The sequence below is a fragment of the Sturnus vulgaris genome, chromosome 20 (genome assembly GCF_052056855.1).
Source record: "Sturnus vulgaris isolate bStuVul1 chromosome 20, bStuVul1.hap1, whole genome shotgun sequence".
Taxonomy (NCBI): Eukaryota; Metazoa; Chordata; class Aves; order Passeriformes; family Sturnidae; genus Sturnus; species Sturnus vulgaris.
This window is the reverse complement of record NC_142262.1, coordinates 6,200,377-6,220,490: the sequence shown is the minus strand read 5'-3', so window position 1 is coordinate 6,220,490 and position 20,114 is coordinate 6,200,377. Positions and strand designations below refer to the sequence as shown.

General features: G+C 55.6%; 1 protein-coding gene across 4 annotated transcripts; it reads right to left on the bottom strand.

The window, feature by feature from the left end:
* Nucleotides 1–407: 407 nt before the first annotated feature.
* RAB37 (RAB37, member RAS oncogene family) lies at nt 408–16,120 on the bottom strand. 4 transcript variants are annotated; one of them, XM_088176384.1, is made up of 10 exons: nt 15,981–16,120; nt 10,217–10,327; nt 6,042–6,152; nt 3,993–4,034; nt 3,780–3,846; nt 3,642–3,694; nt 3,095–3,160; nt 2,336–2,392; nt 1,994–2,070; nt 408–1,883 (listed from the first exon to the last, which is right to left on the bottom strand). In XM_088176384.1, the coding sequence occupies exons 1-10, from the start codon at nt 16,017–16,019 to the stop codon at nt 1,778–1,780; spliced, it is 729 nt and encodes a 242-aa protein (XP_088032510.1). In that variant the 5' UTR covers nt 16,020–16,120; the 3' UTR covers nt 408–1,777. The 4 variants fall into 4 exon arrangements, with proteins under 4 accessions (XP_088032510.1, XP_088032513.1, XP_088032512.1 ...); XM_088176387.1 differs by lacking the exon at nt 6,042–6,152; XM_088176386.1 differs by lacking the exons at nt 10,217–10,327; nt 15,981–16,120 and adding an exon at nt 8,039–10,162.
* Between the last annotated feature and the right edge of the window lie 3,994 nt (nt 16,121–20,114).

The following is a 20,114-nucleotide window of genomic DNA, read 5'->3' as shown; positions in this document are numbered from 1 at the left end:
GAGCTCAGGCAGGAGGGGGGAAAGAGAAAAGAGCCAACGTCTGTTTGTGTTGAAGCCATCCAGCATTTTTTTTGCAGACATCAGCCAAGCGGCAGCAGCAATGCCATTGGTGGGAAGACAGAGTTATTTGGGGAATGCTGGACTCCGCACCATGAGAACAGCAGGGGAGGAGGTTGGTTTTAATTTAACAGGCCATGTTTACTCTTCCCCTCTCACCTTTGGTCTGTCTGAAATGTGCAACGAAAGCCCCCCCGGAGCAGGGAGGAAGGGGCTGTGGGTGCTTCCCCCTCCTCATGGCTGCTCCCAGGGCCCCCCAGCTCTGCGGCGCCTGTGTGCTGCAGCCTCCCACGTTGCAGACCCAGGGCAGGGATTTCTCACGCAATAAACAATCAGACAGATGCAAAGCCTCAAAAATACTCAGCTTTAATCTGTAAACTTGCAAAGAGAGACCCAGGGGCAGAGCAGAGGTGAAGGAGGCACCGGGGCAGGTGAGATATGAACAGTCAGGCACAGGACCAGGGAAGATGCTTATGGGGACAGATGTGCTGGACAGTCCCTGAGTCCTACGTGCAGCAGTGCCATACCCTCCACAGCTGCTCTCTGCATCAGTGCTTCAGCTACACAACCAAATATTCACCATCTGACTGCTCTGGGTAGCGCTCAGGGGAGTGGACAGTGTGCTCGAGAGAGCAACAGAGCTGGGCTGAGCACCAGGGATGTCCCTGAGCCCCACCAATGCCCAAAGGAGCAGTGTTTGCTGGCTGAAGGCTCTCAGGCATCTGGTCTCCTGGAAGTGGGTTCCAGCTGCTCTTTGCCAGCAGCAGCACGGCAGAGCTGTATTACATGGGCAGTGATGGGAGAGAAACCCAGTCTGGCCTGGGAGGTGGCAGGGCTGGAGCATCACTCCAGGTGATGCCACTGTAGGCATTGCCTGCATGAGGCTGGAGATGGTTTAGTCTGGAGGCATTGAAATGAAAAAGTCTTTTCTTGTTTTAAAAAAAAAAATTATCTGATTTCTGTGGCTACAACATAGGGGAAGCAAAGTTTATCGGAATGGCTATGTGTACCAGAAGTGCCCCAAGCATTGCTCGGATGCTCCCAGGGGAATTTTACTTCTCACACCAGCTGTGTGGGCAGGGAGCAGGTTTGGCTGGACCCTTACCCATCCCAGCCCTTCCCTCGAGCAGAGCCGGGATACAATGAGGACATCATTGGCTTTGTGGTGGCAGGAGGATAAAAGCCATTGGCAGCAACTGCAGAAATGAGGAGCCCCAGCTGAGCGTGGGCATTGGGGTGTGGGGCAGAGCTGAGGTTCCTTGGAGGAAAGCCAGAGCCTGGCAGCACCAGGGACACACGGGCTGGACCGGGCCCTTCCAGTTGGACAACAGCAGCACTGTGAGCAGGAATAGCTGCAGGGGAGGGGAGGACTGGGGGCTGCAGGGAGGCTCATCCATGGCACAGCCCCTCCAGCCGCTCCAAGGGTCCCTCAGTGAGGTGTGTGGCTGTGTCCTGCACCCTGCTCATGTGATGGAGGTGTTGGATCACCATGGCTCGCTGGCCAGGCTGGCAGTCACCACACCGTAGTGATTCCCACGGTGGCACACAGGTCATTGCTCTGCAGGGCAGCAGGATCTGAATCTTGGCACTAGGGCAAGGGCCCTCCTCATGCACTCTGCTTCACTGTACTGTCCCGTCCACCTTGGCTTGTCAGAGCTTGGTTCCCTCCAGTGCTTGAGGGCAGGATTGGGCCCTGCTCTGCCTCCTGCCTGGGCCACCCTCAGGAGAAGGCACAGCAGCTGGATTTCTTCTTCTGTGCCTCAATGTATTCGTGGATCTGGAAGCGGGGCTCATCCAGCGGCTGCACCGCGCGCTGCTTCAGCTCCCTGGAGTGGTGGGGCTGTGTTAACCCCTCCCACACTGTGCTGGTGCGTGGGAGGCGGTGGGGCTGCAGGGGACACCTCCCTTGCTCAGTCCCCTGGCCCCAGGTACTCACTTGGCAATGGCCAGGAAGGCCAGCTCCACGTTCATGCCTGTCTTGGCACTCGTCTCCATGAAAGGCACTCCGTACTCCTGCAAGAGCAGCATGACTCCATCAGTGGCTATCCCCAGATGGCCTCCTGGCCCTCTGATCATCCCTGTGGCCTGGACAAGGCTTGAGGGTCATTCCCTCCCTGCCTTGTCCTAGGTTTTGCATACACGTGACTGCTTTGCTGCCCCTGCAAGAGCCAGGCAAGTCTGGGCACTCAGAGGGGATGGCACAGCTGCATGGAAACCCTGAGTGACATGAAATTGTCTGGAGGGAGCTTAAGTCAGGTTAGACCCTGGCACAACTCACCCTGGCCAGTGATGCTCCATCCTCTGTCCTCACAGCCCTCTCACTGCTCACATCAGCCTGCCAAGGAAAGGAAAACCACACACCAGGCTGGCACCCTGGGGCATCTGGCAAACCAGAAGTGTGGGGTGTTGAGGAGGATGACAGGAACAAGGGGCATCATAAATCCAGAAGAATCCACTGCCCAGAGAATCTGGGATCTGTGGAGCATCTGGGACCTAGTGGCATTGAGGATGTCAGGGGACACCTGTGACCTGGGGACACTGAGGACCTGGGGCAGTACTGAGAGCATCCAGGACCCAGGGAGGCCCTGGGACCCTGCTGGGCATCAAGTACCCAGCATCATCCAGGATTCAGAGGACATTCAGTCCCAGGGGGAAATCCACTTGGGCAATGGGCACCCAAGCAGCATCTGGAGATGAATCTGGGACCTTGTTGGTCCTCTAGGGCTTGGGTCCAGGGGTGCATGGAGGCCTGGGTGGGCATTCCATAATCATCAGTATCCCATACTAAAGCATCCCATACGAGGAGCTTCCCGTCCCGGGAGCCTCAGCCTCGTGCTGCCACCCGCTGGCTCCCGGGAACACTGCCCTCTCCCACCTCCCCAAACCCCCGGCATCGCCTCTGCGCTCGGCTGAGCCCGGAAAGCAGCAGAGCCCGGCCGAGGGTGCAGGCAGAGCCCCATCTCTGCACAGCCATGGGGATGGCAAGGGCACAGCATAGCACAGCAAACCCCAGGGTGGACGAGGACCCTGCACGCACCTTATTGCCCAGCAACATGATGACCACATCCTTCTGGGCATACTCATGGATCTCTGTCAGCCAGGCCTGTGGGGCAGCAGGACTGTGTCGGGGTGATGGGTACTCCTCTCCCCTCCATCTCAGCCTTCCACCCCTCAGTACCCCCCTCCCTTCCCCCTCAGCCCTCACACCCCCTCAGCACCCCCATCTATCCCCCACAAGGACAGAGATAATGACTTTTCTTGGCACGGGAATTATTCCAGCATCACGGCGAGCAGTCCTGAAAACACCCCGTCTCCTGGCTGCAGCCCAAGCTGTAGTTCACATCCTTCCCAAACCACGTTTTTTCCCTCAGGCATTCACCATGTCCTTAAACAAAACTCACCCAGCCATGCAGCACCCAGCCAGGTGCCCTGGGATGAGCTCCCAGCTGGCTGGGTCTGGCCAGAACAGCCAGTGTTTACAGGGAAAACAGGCTCTCAGCTGCCCCAAACACCCAGCCAGGCAAGCAGGGCACCCACGGCCCCAGTCCTGGGGAGAAACACTCCCAGCCCACGGTGGGACTCACACGGATGTTGTCAAAGGACATCTTGCTGGTGATATCATAGAGCAGGAGCAGAGCTGGAGAGGAAGAGGCAGAGGCATTGTTACACTATAGGGATGTGCTCTGGGTGGTCTCCCCATCCCTGCTGGACCCCAAACTCACCTTGGGCATCCCGGTAGTAGGCGTGGGTGACGCTGCGGAAACGCTCCTGTCCTGCAGTGTCCCAGATCTGCCAAGAAACTGCCCTGATGAGAGCAGGGAGAGCAACCTCCCCGAGCTGGGTCTGCTCCTGTGCCTCCCAGCCCTGCTGGACCAGCACGCTCAGCCTGAGGTGGATTTCCATCTGGAAATTTCTTCCCCCCTCCCAAAGCTCACCTGCAACTTCACCTTCACACCATCCACGACCACCACTTTGTTCTGCAGAAGACAAGGAGAGCAGGTTTATCAGCCCAAGGCATGTCCTGGTGCATGTGCCAGCCAGCTCTGGCGCTGAGCTGGCATTCCACAGCCCCTGAGCTGCTCTCCCCGTGGGATGAAGCCAGGCTGTGGGGCTGGACCTGGATTGAAGCCTCATTGCTACAAACCGTGATCCTGCTTTGGCAGCTACAGGGACACCCCAGAGAGGCAACCCCTCGAGTCAGGGTGAAGAGCAAAATCAGCAGAGATGAGACAGCAAGATCCCAGCCTGCCTTGGGTCCAGTGCCTCGTTCATGTCCTACAGCCGGAGTCCCTGTCCTGTGGCTCCCAAGTCCCCTAATGAGTCAGTTAATGACGCTGGCTGTCCAGCAAATCCCAGGAACACCGACCTGCTCTGGCTCCTGCTGGAAAGCTTTGGGATTGCAGCAGCCCCTCGGAAGTTGGCAGAGCTATGGAAGTGGGGAGGCATGGATGAACCACACATAAATTTGCATTTGTTAATAACACCTTGGTGTGCTTTTATGTTTGCTCACCAAAAAGCCCTGATCTTTCTGATGGGACTCTTCAGCTCCCTGTGCTCAAGAACCACTACTACACTGAAAATTCAGCCTATTTGCAGTAATTTAAGGGCTTTAGGTGCTTTTGGGCATGCTCACTGGATGATGCTGTGTGTCCTGCTCAGGTTTCCTTGCTGGTGGAGCCTTGCTTGGTTCTTAAGGGAGGTAGTAAACACTGAGCTGGAGGGGTTGCAGGTACACAGCCATATCCAGCATGGAAGGAGGAAATCTCCTGGGTCAGGATGGTTTTTCAGCCAGGCTGGGCTGGGACTAGGAAAGGAAAGAGGCATTTCCAGCTGAGCTGGGAAAGCAGCTATTGAGGCTTAAGCAATCACTGTTCTCATCTTGGAAGCGCAGGGGCTTCTCTCCAGAGGCCAGAAAACAGAAGAGCAAAAACTACTGAATAGCTATTTTAAGACTCTTAGAGAATCATTCTTGGAGTCTGCAAAGAGAAGACCCTTATAAATAATTTGGTTACTTGGAATTGTTTGAAATGGAAATTCAGCCCATGTGGAGATGACAGCATTTCAGCAAATGGGCTGGATAAAACAAAAACATGCCCTAGGAGACCCTGGAGATTACCTAGAGCAGTGAGCCATGAGCTGCTGGAGGGAATGCTTGCACGAAGCAGAGCAGATACCTACGGGCTAGCAACACCTCTGGGGACACCGGCATTGAGCTCAGCAGTGGGACACAGCCGATTTTCCTTCTTTCACGGCTTTATCACAAGGACAGGCCTCATGGCCCCTTCAAACCAAACCCACAGTCTTCTCTCTCCCCCAGCCCCTGATCACCAAGCTGCCAGTTCCACCAAAAGCCAAACACAGGCAGGCAGCAGAAGTGGCAGCAAACGGGAGCAGCTGCGGCTGCGGGGGCAGAGGAAGCAGTGACCGCACTCGGCACGTGTCAGTGGTGCGGGCAGAGCCCTGCCCAGGGACACCCCCCTGACTTCCTTCCTGCTCTGCCCTGTGCTGCCAACAGCTGTGCCTCCCTCAACACCCTCAGAGAGACCCTGCAGCTGAAATTCGGTGAGCAGAGAGCAGCTCACCAGGATCTGGTGACCCTAACAACTCCTCAGCAGCCCACTTCAGCCTTTTCAAGGCATGAAATTACAGCAACCAGTGTTTGTCCCTGCCAGCTGTTGGCTTTGGTCTGCATGGTGGAGCACACTGGCTGCCCAGCACACACCCCCAGCCCATGAATACAGCTGGGATGGGCTGAACCTGGACTGTTTGCTGGTTTAAAGGTAAGAGGCAACAGTACCAGAAGGCTCTTCTGTCTGTTACTGCACCTCTTAGGGGTGGAAGGGTTCCAGCAAACACCTGCTGCTGGTTGGGAGATAACTGGGGGTACAGAGCCTGGAAACCCCCAGTTCCCCCTCCCCAGCACCCTGTCCTGGCCAAGGTGTGGGTTGAGGGAGGCAAGAGGCTGGCAGCCCTGGTGGTCTCACCCGGAAATCTATGCCCACGGTGGCTATGAATGTCCCGGAGAGAAAGGCCCCGTCTTTGAACTGGAGCAGGAAGCAGGTTTTCCCCACGCCCGAGTCTCCAAGTAACATCACCTGCAAGATGGGCGCAGGGAGAGATGTCAGCAGGACAGGGAGGGAGCAGCACCCCTGACTGGTGCTGAGCCCTCCCCAGCTCCTTCTCTCCCTTCCTTTCTTTTCCCAGGGCAAGTCTTTATGGGTCTGGGAAGCCCTGTGGGAGCTGGGTGTGGGATGGGACCCCTGAGGGTGCAGCCTAGTGATGCTCCAGGGCAGCAGAGTAGCCCCCAGCCATGAAAAAGGGAGAGAGCTGGTGTGAAAGCAAGTACTGCAGCAAGAAGAGATATGTCCTAGCCAGCCCCTGGCCATCTCCCAGCCCAGGAGGCTCCTAGAGAACCAGCCACAGCTCCCAAGTGCATGAAGCCACCTCCACCCACGCTTTGCCCCTGCCCCGGGTGTGCCCAGCCAGGGGCTGATGCATGGCTTGAGCAAACCCTGCGTGTCCGGGACTCTGTCCCTGTCGGTGCCTGCTGCAGACACCAAAGCAAACACGGTGCCTTTCTCCTCCTGCTAAGCAAACAGGATCAGCCCAGGCTCTCCAGCCACTCCAGCACTGCTGGACTCAGGCAGGGAGCAATTCTGGGCTCCATAGGCACAGCCTTCCCCGATGCTGTGCTCCTCCTGCCTACCTGCAGCAACCTGTTCCTGCCCAGCAATCATTAACCTGACTGCATCTGGCCCCTTAAGAAAAAAACTGAGCAGGACTTCAGCAGGAAGGTCCATCCCCGCATGCCCACCCTGATGGATGGATGCTGGAGCTTGCAAAGTAAATCCCTGAAGCCCTGCTGCCTCTGGGGCAGGCGAACACAGCGGGCCATGGCCACCTTCCACAGGGACAGCACAGCAAATGTCAAAGCTTCCAGCTGGAAATGCTCTGCTTCCTGCTACCACTTTGCTGGTCAAATCCTTTCCCAGGACTTGTGGGGAGCTGGGAACACTGCTCGGTTCTGCCTAGACCTTATTCTAGAGCAAGCTGAAAACTGGTTTTCTCCCTCAAACACAGAAATTGCCCCTCCACAGAAAGGAGTCAGAGAGGGGAGGATAAAGGCAAAGGAATAAAAGCAGTTTAGAGAAGATGGCAGCATGCAGGACCACTTTGGAACCGGCTCAGTGAGGCAGCAGGGGGTGTCAGGGCTGACACTATCAGTGCTGGGCTCAGCCTGGGGCTGTATATTAAATTTTGGGGGTAAAAGGTTCATCAGCCCCGTGCCTCCCCTGAGCTGCTCGGATAAGGAAGGTGCTTCCTGAGGCCACCCCTGCCTGGGCTGGGGAAGAGGGGGACTCTCAGGAAGGAGGGCTCCCCCCTGCCCCAAGGCCTGCCAGGGGTACAGAGACATTCACAAGAGGCATGCTGCGGTGTGGGTGAAGGGGGATCTTGGGCTGGATCTGGGGCTCAAATGCTTCTCCCACCTCGGAGCCCTTGGGGTGCTGTGATGGATGGAGTCCTGCTCCCCCTGCCCTGTGTCGCGGGGCTGGCAGCAGCCCCTTGCCCTGGAAAAGGTCTGGCGGGCTTTAAGGGGGCAGAGCTCGGTCCTGCTCCTCTTCCCCCGGGAACCCCCAAAGTCCTGTTCGTGCAGCTGGTCCCTCCTACTGCCACTGCCGGGCAGGGACACCCCCGGGGCAGGGACCCCCCATCTCCACCCCCGGACACGGAAAACCCCAATCCCCGCACCTGCTGCACCGGGGGTGCCCCGGGGCAGAGAAGGGCTGGGGGGATCAGCCGGGGCTGCCGCCTCCTTCCCCTTCCCCGCTTCCTGGGCGCGATCGCAGCAGCGGAGGAAGCGGGCGGCCCCCGGGACCCTTCCTAAACCCCTCCTTGTCCCCCCCGAGACGGAGAGCGAACCCAAACCTTCCCCTCTTAGAGCTGGGAGGGTCCATCCCTGCTCGCCCCGGCCGCTCCCCACCTTGCCGCACAGTTCGTGGTCCCGGGGCAGCGCCGGGGGATCCCCGCTGCTCCTCGGGGGTTCCCCGCTCCCCTCCGGGGTCTCGCTCCCCTCTGGCCCACCGGGGCCGCCCATGGTGCGTCCGAGACGAGCCACCGAGTCCCGGAGCCGCGGGGCCAGCGGGAGCCGCGGCCCCACCCGCCTTCCTCCTCCTCTTCCTCCTTCTCCTCCTCCCCGGGCGATGCCATCCCCGAGGTCGTGCCCCGGCCGCCTCCCTGCCCAGCCCGGGCACGGGATGAGGAGGAAGAGGCTGAAGATGGAAGCCTGCCCCACTGCGTCCCCAGAGCGGGGACCCCGCGGCGCTTGGGTTTGCAGCGGCTTGGCTGCGCCGGGCGGCGGGCAGAGCCCCGGCACATCCTCCGGACACACGGGTGGGGAGAGGAGGAGCTGCTCACCCCGCACATGAACAGTCCCGTTCCAACAGAGTGTGGGGATGGACACCCCGGTGCTGCCAAACCCCAGCGTGTCACGCCGGGACAGTGGGGATAGCAGCTCCCACTCCCACCCCAGGGTGGGGGCTCGCCCCCTCTGCTGCAGCCCCAGGGCGCTGAGCTGGAGCCTGGGTGAAGCCAGGAGGAAGCGGAGCAGGAGCCGTTAGCCGGAAGCCAAAGCGGTGCCGAGCCGGTTCAGCTGTGCCTGCATCTCACCCCCTGGCTGCTCGCAGCCCCCTCATCCCACACCAGCCATTGGGACCCAGCTCATACTACACTGCATTTGGGAAAAGCCCAACCATGGGAATGTGGGACAAATCCCTGGAGAGGGAGGTTGTATTACCCAAAACCCCACCCTGTAAAAGACCCGTACAAGTCCATGCACTACAGCTGCCCAAGGTCTTGAGCTTTACAGGGCTCACTTCATGTACGGGAGCCTTGAGCCCTCCCTGATCTATTTTCCCTGGAACATCTCATCTCTCCCACATCAGGGCTAATCTCAGGGCAGCCCCTCCCTGCTCACACCACTGGGATTCAGGGGTGCCGTGCAGAGCTGTGCCCCTCGCTGCTCTTCAGGTGGAGGCCATGCACGGCCACAGGAGGTGCAGTGGCAGAGATGCCCTCTGGAATGGCGTCCACTTCCGTGCCTTCTGGGGCTGCCAGCTCCTACACCAGCCAAGCCTTCCTCTGCCCCCCGGGAAATAGAACCTGTATTTCCAGTCCTGTAACTGCGCTCAGACCAGGGGATTTATAGTTCATATGTGCTCTTTGGCCAGGCAAGTGCCCAGAGCTGGAGGCTGGAGGCACATGGAGCTCCTGGAAGTGGCTGAGCTTCCCTGCAGCAAGATGGGAAGGGGGCTGGAAGGATATAGAAAACCATGCTGGAGCTCATGGAGTTGCCTGAGCAGGAAAAACATCTGGCTGAGCATCACCTCCACACACTGGCGTTTGCTGTGGGAGAAACGAGGCAGCCAGAAGCTGGTGAAGATTGGTGGTGGCTGAGCCTCCTCTGCCTGCCCATAGCTCAGCAGAGGCACCCTTGGCTGCTGGTCCCTGGGCTGCTTGACCCCAGACCATCCCCATTGGTGCCATATTTTTCTGCTTCCTTTGCTTGGATTAAAAAGAAAATTCCTGTGGGTAATCGCATTCCCAGGGGTACCAGCCCCTTGATGAATTCCAGCCTTGTCACAATGCTGAAGGGATGACTCTGGAGTAAGGTCCCAAGCACTGTCCCTGTCCTGAGCTCCCCCAGGAGAAGGGACACACACATCAGAGCCACTTGAGACCCCATAGCAGCTCTACAAATAGCTCTGGATGGCAGCCGAGTGCTTTTCCCAGGCACTGTCACCATCTGCCTGACTTTTAGCCAAGGCCTCGGGCAGGACACAGGCTGGACACAGGCTGGCATCTCCCTGGCAGAGCAGGGCAGCTCCAGATGCAGCTTTCTGTGTGTGAAGCATAAGGCTGCACTCAGACACGGCCCCACCAAGGGTTTTGGAATATGGAGCTTTACCTACCCTTCATCCCTCCCAGCAGTTCAAAGCATGTCAAGGAGCACACAGCCAAACCAAACTCTTCATCCAGCAGCACCCAAAGCAAAGTATCCAATTCTTTGTGCTTTCCACAGATACATAGATTCTGATTCCCCAAATAAAGCTGCTCCCCAAGGGTGAGTGCACAGCTCAGGAACCAGGGACTGGGCGCTTACCGTGAACCCAATGCCCACAGTGGCAGAGAAGGAGCCAGGAATGAACTTGCCCTGGTCAAACTGGACCAGCAGTGATGTCTTCCCCACGCCACTGTCTCCAACCAGGATTGTCTGCAAGGACCAGAGAAAGAAGCATCAGTGCAGGTGATGGGGGAGCTGAGGGCCAGACATTTGGCTGGGTGTGCTAGGGGGATGTGCCAGCAAATGCAGCAGGATAAAGAAAGACAAACCCAGCCCCGGATCCGTCTCATTTGGATCTGCAACTTGCCCAGAGAGGAATTTCCACTCCTTTGTCCATCTCTGTAATTAATGAAATGTGCTCTGGGATGAGCTTCAGTCTCAAGGGAGTTTCAGCCTGAAACCCACTGCACCCTGTCCAAGAGAGGAGAGATGGGAGGGAAAGTAAAGCACAGCCTATCATGGAGAGTGAGCAGGAGAGATGCTCCTACCCCAGCTTGGGAAGCTACCGGGCAGAAGCAGCCTTGGTTCACACAGGCTTGTAGGAAAACCTCTTTGGGAGGACTTTGGAGTCACTGGATTAAGTCCAAAACCCTTTAGTAAAGAGAGCATCTCCTGCAGCTGCTGCACACAGCTGCTGCCACAGCCACACAGCCTCGCTGGGTCACTGGGCTGGCTTTGTGCTGCCTTAATGGTGTGAACCCACAGCACTCCCTCCTGCAAAGTGATGGGTTTGAAGTCATGGAATCCCTCTGCCTCTCCAGCCTCCATGGGAAACCCCAGATCACTCATCCCTGAGCAGAAGGGACAAGGGAGCTGTGCAGGTGTCAGAGCTGTCACCTCTTAAGCAGCTCCCACACTGCCAACCCATGGCCCTGGTACCCACACAGCATCCCTGGGAGCTCATCTTCCCTTCTGCTCCCGCCTGTGTCCCTCAGAATCCTTGACCTAAGGGAGACCTGAAGTCCAAACAGAACCCCTCCCTTCCCTCTGCTGGTATCTGGGTTTTGTTCACAGAGCTACTGGCAAACATTCCCATCCTTTCAGGAAACCAAGGAACTTTCAACCCTTTCGCAGGACACGAATTAAAATAAACACTCTGCTACCAGCCTTCGTGCTTAGAAGTGGTTTGTGCTTTGTCATTCAGGACAGGGGTGTTCCTGAAGCTGCAGTTCTGGCAAACACAGTGTCCCCTCTGTTACTGCTTCCCTGTCACTCCTGAGGCTGCAGAGATGAGCCAGTGCTGGGACTAAACCTCTCCACTCTCTGCATCCACCTTTGCTACACTTGGCTGCATCTGGATTTCCTTTGCTTGGCTGCTGATAGAGCAGCCTTGCTCTATCCTGTGACACCCCAGTCCTTTATCTCCACCCTGAAGGGCCTTCAGCACCTCCCCAATATGTGGAGGAGCCTCTGTGCACATCTGGTCCTATCCCTGTCCTGCCCCAAAGTGCCCTGGAGTGTGACCAACCCTGGAACTACTTCAGGCACTGCATTTCCTCTCGTGAAACACAGGATGAGTGTGAAGGAATGTGTTTAATAAATGCCTGAACAGCCCCAGCAGATCAAGGCCTGATTCCATACCCTGGGAAGCCATGGGGCATTTACAGCACCTGGAACCACTGCTCCTGTACCCCACAGATTCCAAAGAAGTGGGCTGAAACCAGCAGCCAAGGAGCTTGAGGAGCACAAATAACACAGGGATGTGGACTGGCAGGAAATCAGCATCCTGCCTTGCATAAAGCATCACTCCACAACCTGCCTGGAGCCTGTTCATGCCCATACACTTCAGTGAATTCTTGCCTCAGTGAATCAGCACTTTCCCTTGGAAAACACATCCCGAACACTGAACCTGTCCTGGGAAAAGCCTGACCTGCTGAGCAGAGCTGTTGGCAGGAGGGAGCCCTGCACCTCTGCCAGAGGCAGGCTGCTGCACAGACCTGTGTGCTGAGAGGCAGCAGCCTGTGCCCAGATCCACAGCCAGAGATTTCTCCCTCCTCCCTGCCTGGGCTGTTTGCAGGTCACTTGTACATTCAGAGCAGCCTCGTGAGCTGGGAGCTTGCACAGGATCAGGGAGAATGTTGGGAGGCAGAAATCTCTGGGCCAGAGGATCTGGGTCACCCCTTTCCTGGGGGAAATTTCCCTGCCCAAACCCCACTTGGCTTTTCCCTAGGGCCCAGAACTCTTCCGTGTGCAGAGAAAAGGATATGCCCAGGAGCAGCTGGATAGGAAAGCACTCCAAGAACTCATTACCATGGGACTCCTGCACCTCAGTGCTGTATACTTTGGTGTTACATACTATTTCCAGGTAAAATACTGATGCTGGGATGTACAACAAGACTGGGTGCACCCTGCAGTGTTGTCTTTGGGAACAGTTAATGCAGAGAACAGCATTAATTATGGAGGGAGAAGAGCTGGTTGGAATGAGCACCAGAAAGCCCCCAGAGCCCAGGGTTTATAGAGAACGTGTATAAAAGGCAGATTCCTCTATTAATAATTTAAATGGGATTCATAATAGAGACAACTCATGAATTTCTTCATGACTTAATAATAACAGTAACATTTGGCCTGGATCAGCCAAGAGAAGGCTCTGTGAAGGGACAGCACAGTGGAAATCACTGTGGCCTTCCTGGTTACCAAATAAACAAAAAACAAGAACAAAAACCCCACTGTGGGAAAGATGTGGCTAGTTAGCCCTTGAAACCTCAGGCTGGACATAACTGAGTCATGATAGTAAAAAAGTCTCCCAGTGACAAAGTTCCACAGCTGTGCTGACTCCTCTGCCATCCTCAGCCACAGACTGGCCTCCCCCGCCCCTTCTCAGCCCCCAGGTTTTCCCAGGGTTTTGTTTGTTTGGGGGATTTTTAGTTTGGGTGTTTTTTTGTTTTTTTTTTTTTTTTTTTTTTTGTTTGCTTGATTTTTTTTTTTTTAATTTATTTTTATTTTTTTTTAACGAGAAACTTCAGTAAAGTGGTGCAGATTCCGTTTGGTGCTGTCAATCCTCTCTGCCTGGTGGAGATGGAGCAGTGCTTTGCCAGGGCTGGGCAAGGGAGGGAAGCTTTACCCTGAGACCTGGAGACTCACTTGGTGACAGTCCCACATCACCACTGCTGAGCCCCAGTGCAATCAAAGCAATCCTTATTTCCAGCTAAAGGAAATTATTTCCACTGGGTGGGCAGAGGTAACCTGACTTCTCCACCACCCCACAGCCCCACAGAAAAGCAGGTACAGCTTGTAACACCCTCCTGAAAAGACTTGTCTGCAAATATCCCTCCCTACACCTTGAGTTAGTTTTGGAGCTAATTCAAATGTGGACGGATCACTTCCAGTCAAAATTGAGAGCAGAATTCATTATTTTGTACCAAACAAAACTTTTCTGGAACAGCCCAAAATCATGGCATGGGCTGCAGGGACAAGGCAAAATAATCCAAACTTCCCATACTTGCAAGGAAAAGAGATATTTTGGTCTAACCTGCCAAGGGAAGAGAGGTTTTGCACGGCTGTCAAGGCAGTGCAGGGAGACGATGGCTGCAATTCCAGTGCCAGCCAAGCAGGAGGAGATCTGGGACAGTGTGTGTGGGCTGAGGTTGTCTTCCCAGTTCATTCTCGAGATTTAACATGCAAAACCTGGACCTGAGCTAAATATAGCTAATGGAAGCCTGACAGGGTAAAACCCCAGTCAGGGGATGCAGGGAAGGGAGAATTGCCCTCCACAGGCTCTGGTGCTGCTCTCAGGGAGCTGATGAAGCCCCGAACCCACAGGTTTGTGCCCAGGTGAGCAGAATGTATCACAACAAATTGTGGCAAATGTGTACGTGCCCCCCAGCACAGCTGCCTGCAGAGCTCAGCTGGGCCACGGCACAGGGAGAGCTCTGAGGGTGAACATGTGGCTGCTTCCTGCCCCTCACCATCCCACTCTCATGGCCTCTCAGGCTGACTCTCAGTCTCTGAGACTTTTTTTTAACTGCTCTTTATACAAAATTGTGCTGCCTCCCCCCTGCTCCAAGCAGTATTCCAGGGGTGGAGCTGGATGCTGCTGGAAGCTGCTATGTGCCTCAGGGACAGTACAGGGCTGTCCCCACCTGTCCAGCACTATTTCACCGTGGCCAAGACACTTGCACTGGCTTGAGAGAGAGCCTGGAGCCCTCTGCCAGCCTGGCTGGGCCCTTGCCTTGGCAGAGGCTGCATCTCAGCCTTACAGACATGAGCTCTAGGGCTGTGCATCAAAGAAAACCTGGCTCACATCATGCAGCAGATCCCTGTTTGCAACCCCCTGTTAACACCTTGGATCAACCACAGCCAAGGAACACATCCCACTGCCTTTGGGTCTTGTTCCAGCTGAACAGATCCAGGAATCACACAGGAGGAAGAAAGATTTGGCAAAGGGTCAAACCACCAGAGAGCAGAATTCATCATTTTGTACCAAACAAAACTTTTCTGGAACAGCCCAGAATAAACCTCTGCTGTTCCTGCTTTGGTTAGCTCCTGGCCCATTTCCTCCCCAGGCCTGGGACCAACCAGAAATCATTTAATCCTTGTCTCCAGACTGCAAAGCTCTCTTGGGGTTTTTCAGCACATCTGAAATGTGATTGCTTGCTCAGACACAAGATCTAGTGAGGTATTTGCTGCCTCACTTCCCTGGAGTGAGAGCAGCCTTGTTTCTGCAAGACAAGCAGCCCAGCCATGAGAGGCAGAAAAATACCAAGGGAAACAGCAGGGAACATGGGACTGAGATGGTGATTTGCCAGGGCAGGTCTTCTCCCCAGAGCCTCATTTCCACCAATTTCATTCCTTAACTGCTGCAGCTCCTTCCTGGAGAAGAGAGAGTTAAGGCTTTGCAAAGAATCAAAGTTTCTCAAGTCATCCCTGGGGGCATGTTCTATGTATTCTATGTACAACAGAAATGAGCACTGCTAGTAACTTATATTTTTCTGCTAATCAAGGACTGGGCACCTTGCCCTGAGTACAGGCAGGATACAGAACAGACTGGGATTTGTGAAGAGGGATCCACAGAACCCCAGCCCTTCCCTTGTCTTGCCTCATCCCTGCTTTTCCCGAGGGTGCCAGTTCCTGCACAGTCACTGGGGACTGCAGGAAAGCAGTGTGAGGACAGCAGGAGGGAGTGATGCGTGGATCTATCATAAATCAGCATTCCTCCATCGCTCAGGAGCTGCAGGGCAGCGCCTGACTGCAGAGAGCAGAAAGCCCCTGCTGCTGCTGCTGTCCCCGCAGCAAAGCCTGAGCTCCCCACGTCTTACAGGGACAGCACCAGCCTTGGGCATCCTCCGTGCAACTGCAGTTACAAAACAGTGCCAGGAACACCGCAAAAGAGGATTTCAGATTTCAAAGCAGCAAGGACAGGAATGGACGTCTCTGGGACACGGCTATTTCATGGCAGGGAAGTCCCGGCTAGTTAATCTTCTTCTGGCAAACAGAGCCCCGGGGTTCAGCTGCTCGCAGACCCGCCCTGAGCCTGTACAGGACAGCGGGAGCGGCTGAAGGGCGGCTGCGGGCTGTGCCGCGGGGCTGGCCCGCTTCCAGCAGTCCCGGTTTCCCAAACACGCCGAATCCTGACATCCCCCTGCTACCACCAGCCGGGATGTGGCTGGGAGCGGGGCCAACCCCTGCGGGCTGCCCATCCCCACCGGGGGGAGAGAGAGCTGCCACCGCACCGGGATGGGGGTGACAGACGGACCCCACCGGGAGACCAGGAGTGAGGAAAGGCAGAGGGACGAAATTTGTCGGGAAGTTCAAGCAGGAGCCCCGCACCGTCTCCCCGCACTGCAGCCCCCATCCCCATCCCTACCTTGTGCAGCAGCGCCTCGTTGTAGCCGTCCCCCCCCATGGCCGGGGGGGCTCGGGGGTGCCCGCAGGTGCCCGGGCCAGGCCCCTGAAGCACCGCGGACAGCGCTCGTCCCGCTCAGCACCGCGGGCAGCGCCCGCCCCGCCGGCACCGCCCGGCCCGGTTCGGCCCCGCAGCGCCCGCTCCGCCCGGCTCGGCACAGCCCGGCCCGCCACAGCCCGGCCCGCTCGGGCACGGCTGTCCTGCGCTGCCCGGTGCTCGCTGCCGCCACTCGCAGGGTTCCGGCGGGGACAGCGGGGAGAGGCCGGTCCCGCCCGGGGGCGGGGAGCGGCGGGAGCGTCCCCCACTCCGGCAGAGCCCGCCGGGCTCTCCGCACAGCCGCGGGTCCCTCCCCACCTCTGTCCACCGTGACAGACCCTCCCCGACTCCGCAGAGCCCGGGGGTCCCTGCTGTCACCGCCGGGAACCGCTGCCCCTCTTCCCTCCGGTGCGGGAGGCGCCCCGGGGCACGGCCAGCCCTGGCACAGAGATTTTGGGTGCCAGCTCCCGTCAGTGCCGAGCTGAGGGCACGGAGCCGGGTCCGCTGCGCTGCTCCAGCCCGGATCCACTGCAGGCTCGATGTCATTTAAGGAGCCTGATGCCCGCACCGAGGCAGCTCTGGCTGACACCTCTCCGGTCACACCAGCCTGCAGAGCCCACGGGCGGGGGTGAAGCACATCGGCACGGTCACCGGTCTGTCACCCCAGGGAGGGGCGGCAGATCGTGCTAGCCAGGCCATTTCAGCTTCTCTACCAAACTGGTGCTGAGCCTGGTTTACCCCGGCAGGTTCACCACATTAACAGAGCCCAGTTAGGACCTTGCTTAGAGTAAAAAAAAAATATGTTATTAGAAACAAGATGAAGCTGTGCCTAGACCTGAAGGTTACAGTCAATATCCCATTGGGATCCTTTTATTTATGACTCCCTTTAGAGTAAACTGATGTTGTCAATTGCACTGGAAATAAATTAATCTTTACTCAGAAGTTTATTTAAGAGAGACTCGATTCAGTCTCCAATTCCCTCCTTCCAGATCAGCAGATGGCCTCAAGCCAGAGGAACAGACCATGTTTCCAAGAGCCATCTGCACCCGTCCATTGCTGTTTGACTGCCTGGGCCTGACATTGCTAATTATATCTAATAATAATATGTCCATTATTTCCTCTGACTGCAGAGATGGTTCTGCTGGGTCAGATGGTTGGACTCAGAAACAACAGCCAGAAAAAAATTTTAAAACCAATAGGGACAGTGTGGTTCAGGCTTGCCTGAGGCCAAAAAGCCCGACCCAACCCAGACCATCCTGCAGCCAAACCATGGCCTCATGCCCTGGAAGGCAAAAAAAATAAATGCACAAAAATAAATGACATCACAAGCCCTGGTGTCGGGATCAGAAAATTAACAAGTGGTTCAACATAGTGCACACACCCCACAGCAGGCAAGGCCAAGAAATAGAGAGCAGCAAACCTCAGGGGGAGCTTCAACAATGTTAGGGCAACTCTTAAACACACCAAGAACTTGTCAAAACTCCTAAACTCTCATGGACATCAGCACAATCCCTGCCGTGGATGTCCCAGTGCTGTCATGGCCCATTGAGGATGGAGATTTCATGCCACCACCCTGAGTGCATGCTCAGCCTTCTCCTGGCCCAGAAGGGTGGTACTGCCTGACCCAAGCTGTCTGCTGGGCCCCACAGACCCAGATCTACTGCAGGGACTGCACAGCTCTGCCCTGGGCACCCAAACTGTGCAGGTGCTCAGACAAACCTCAACTGGAAGGTGGGAGTGTACAGGACAGTAAGCCTCCAACATCTCACTGGGTCTGAGGCTTCAGGTCTGCTTATCCCTGGATGGGAATTTCTGGCAGGTCCCTGCTGGAGGAGAAGCTCTGGGGCTCAGAGCATTCTCTGACTTTTTAGCTCGAGCCACATTTGTTCACTACCCTGAACACAAAGGAGAGGAGATGCTGCTGGCTGAGGAGCCTCACAGAGCCAAGCTGTCCATTCCCTCTGCAGGCACTGGTGTTGCACCAGACACACTCGGCCCTGCAGGTTTAACCTCACTCAGGAGGAAGATTGTTTTCCTGTCTATCATGATATCTCCAAATGTAATGCAGCTTAATGAGATAACACAGATTTCTGGCAAAACACAGGCACCAGCATGCCGTGGCCCTGCTCCAAGGGCTTTATCCCACTTTCTCATGCTGGAGGACCTAACCCATAGCAGATGAGTGATAGCAGCAGCTTTATCAGAGCCCAGCAGCCCAACACCTGCATCACTGCCTCCCTTCAGACACCAAGGAATGCATTTCCCCACCACCCAAAGCAAACCATTTGCTTTACCAGCCTCCCCCAGACCCAGCAGAGGTTTCACTGGCAGCCAGTGAGCAGTTTATAGCCCCAAGCAAGTGCTGGCCAGTTGAAATCAATGCAGAGCAATGAAATCAGAGGAAATGACCTGTAAAAGGCAGGAGTGATTCCAAATGAACCTGCAATTTAGATCCATTATTTGGTGTGTTTGCTCACAGACTGTATCTGTGGTAGCTTAATTACTTGTGTATTTGCCTTGAGAAGTACAGCTCTAACAGTGGAAGATTTAAATCCAGCTCAGGAGTTCCTGCTTCACTGTCCTCCTGCTCCTGCTTGTTCTCTGCTGCCAACCCCATTAACTACTGTAGCATCTCTCTGGATTGCCTGTACGACACATCTAGGGGAAACTGGAGCCTTGCTGAAGTCATTCCTTTCCCATGAGCTAGGAAGGGATCAGAATTTCATCCTCTGAATCCACCGAGTATGGATTCTTAATTTCTTTGCATTAAATAACCCCTGCCTCATGCCTTTCTGGCTAAGTCCAGCCTCAAGTGGAGCCCAGAGCAAATCTTCCACCACCACAAATTCAGCAAGTATGTTTTGCCACTTTTACTGGCTTTGCTAAATCAGAAGATCTGGGAATGATCTGGACTTATCTTGGTTATCTGAGATGGCAGCAGAAAGGAGAGATCAGACAGTGCCTGCTCAATCAGCCAGCATTAAAGGAGCTACATCATTATACTCAGTCTTATCTCCTAAGGAAAATTTCACCGAACTTGCTAAATCTGCTTGTGAAGAACAAACTGAAATGACTTGATTATTTTTAAAGAACCTAGATTAAATAACAGAGTAGGGGATTGGAAACATCATTGAAGTCCAGAGAAGACAGGACTCTGGGAAGGCTCAGCTGTGGTGGTGGGTGATACAGTGGGATGAGAACTGGGGAAGATCTGTTCTTGCTGGGCCCTGAACCAAGGAGATGCATGCACTGGTTAATTCAATTACTGCCTGTCTCAGGAAGGCTTTGAGGCGTTTTGTTAGGACCAACGTCAGAGAGTAAACCCGGATTGATAATCTTGCAGAACTAGAGCAAAAGCATCACCTGATGGCGTCGGGCAGTGTCGCCTTGCTGCTGGGCAGGGTCTGGGAGCGCTGCCCAGGGGCTGCAGGGGCTCAGGTGTCAGCTCAGCTCATCTCGTCCCATCCCCTGTGCCGTGCCCACAGCACATCCCGGCGGCGCTGCCGGGGCTCTGACACGCTCTGCTCGCTGATGCGGCCACTGAGCCACGCGAGGGTGCTCGCCCCAGCCCTGCGTGCAGCACACACCGAAAGGCAAATTGATGCGCTCTTGTCAGGGAGCATCAGACGGATTCCTGAGAAGCGTCCCAGCAATGCTGCTTCTCTCACGGAGCAGCCTCGCCTTGTGCTTCTTTCTGCCAAAAGAGAGAGAGGTCTTAGCTTGCAGGATCCGGCAAACCGCTCAGAGATGCTGGCTCGGAGCAGAGCCTGCCCTGCGCAGGGGGCTGTGTTTATCCATTCCCCCCGTGTTCCTGCTGTGCGGAGGCTTTGCATCACCTAATTAGTGGTTTGTTTTAGTCTCGTTTGCTTTCACTCAGAACTAGGATTAAGAGAAACATGATGGAAACAGTTTTTCTCGTGTTTGGGCTGGGTTGTTTATTAAATCTTATTAGAAAGTACAGAGCGTTCGACAGCACTCCTAGCTACTTACTAGAAGCGAGGAAAAATGGCTTGAAATGCAACTGTTACAAGGTCTTTTAAAGATAAACAGTTTAATAGC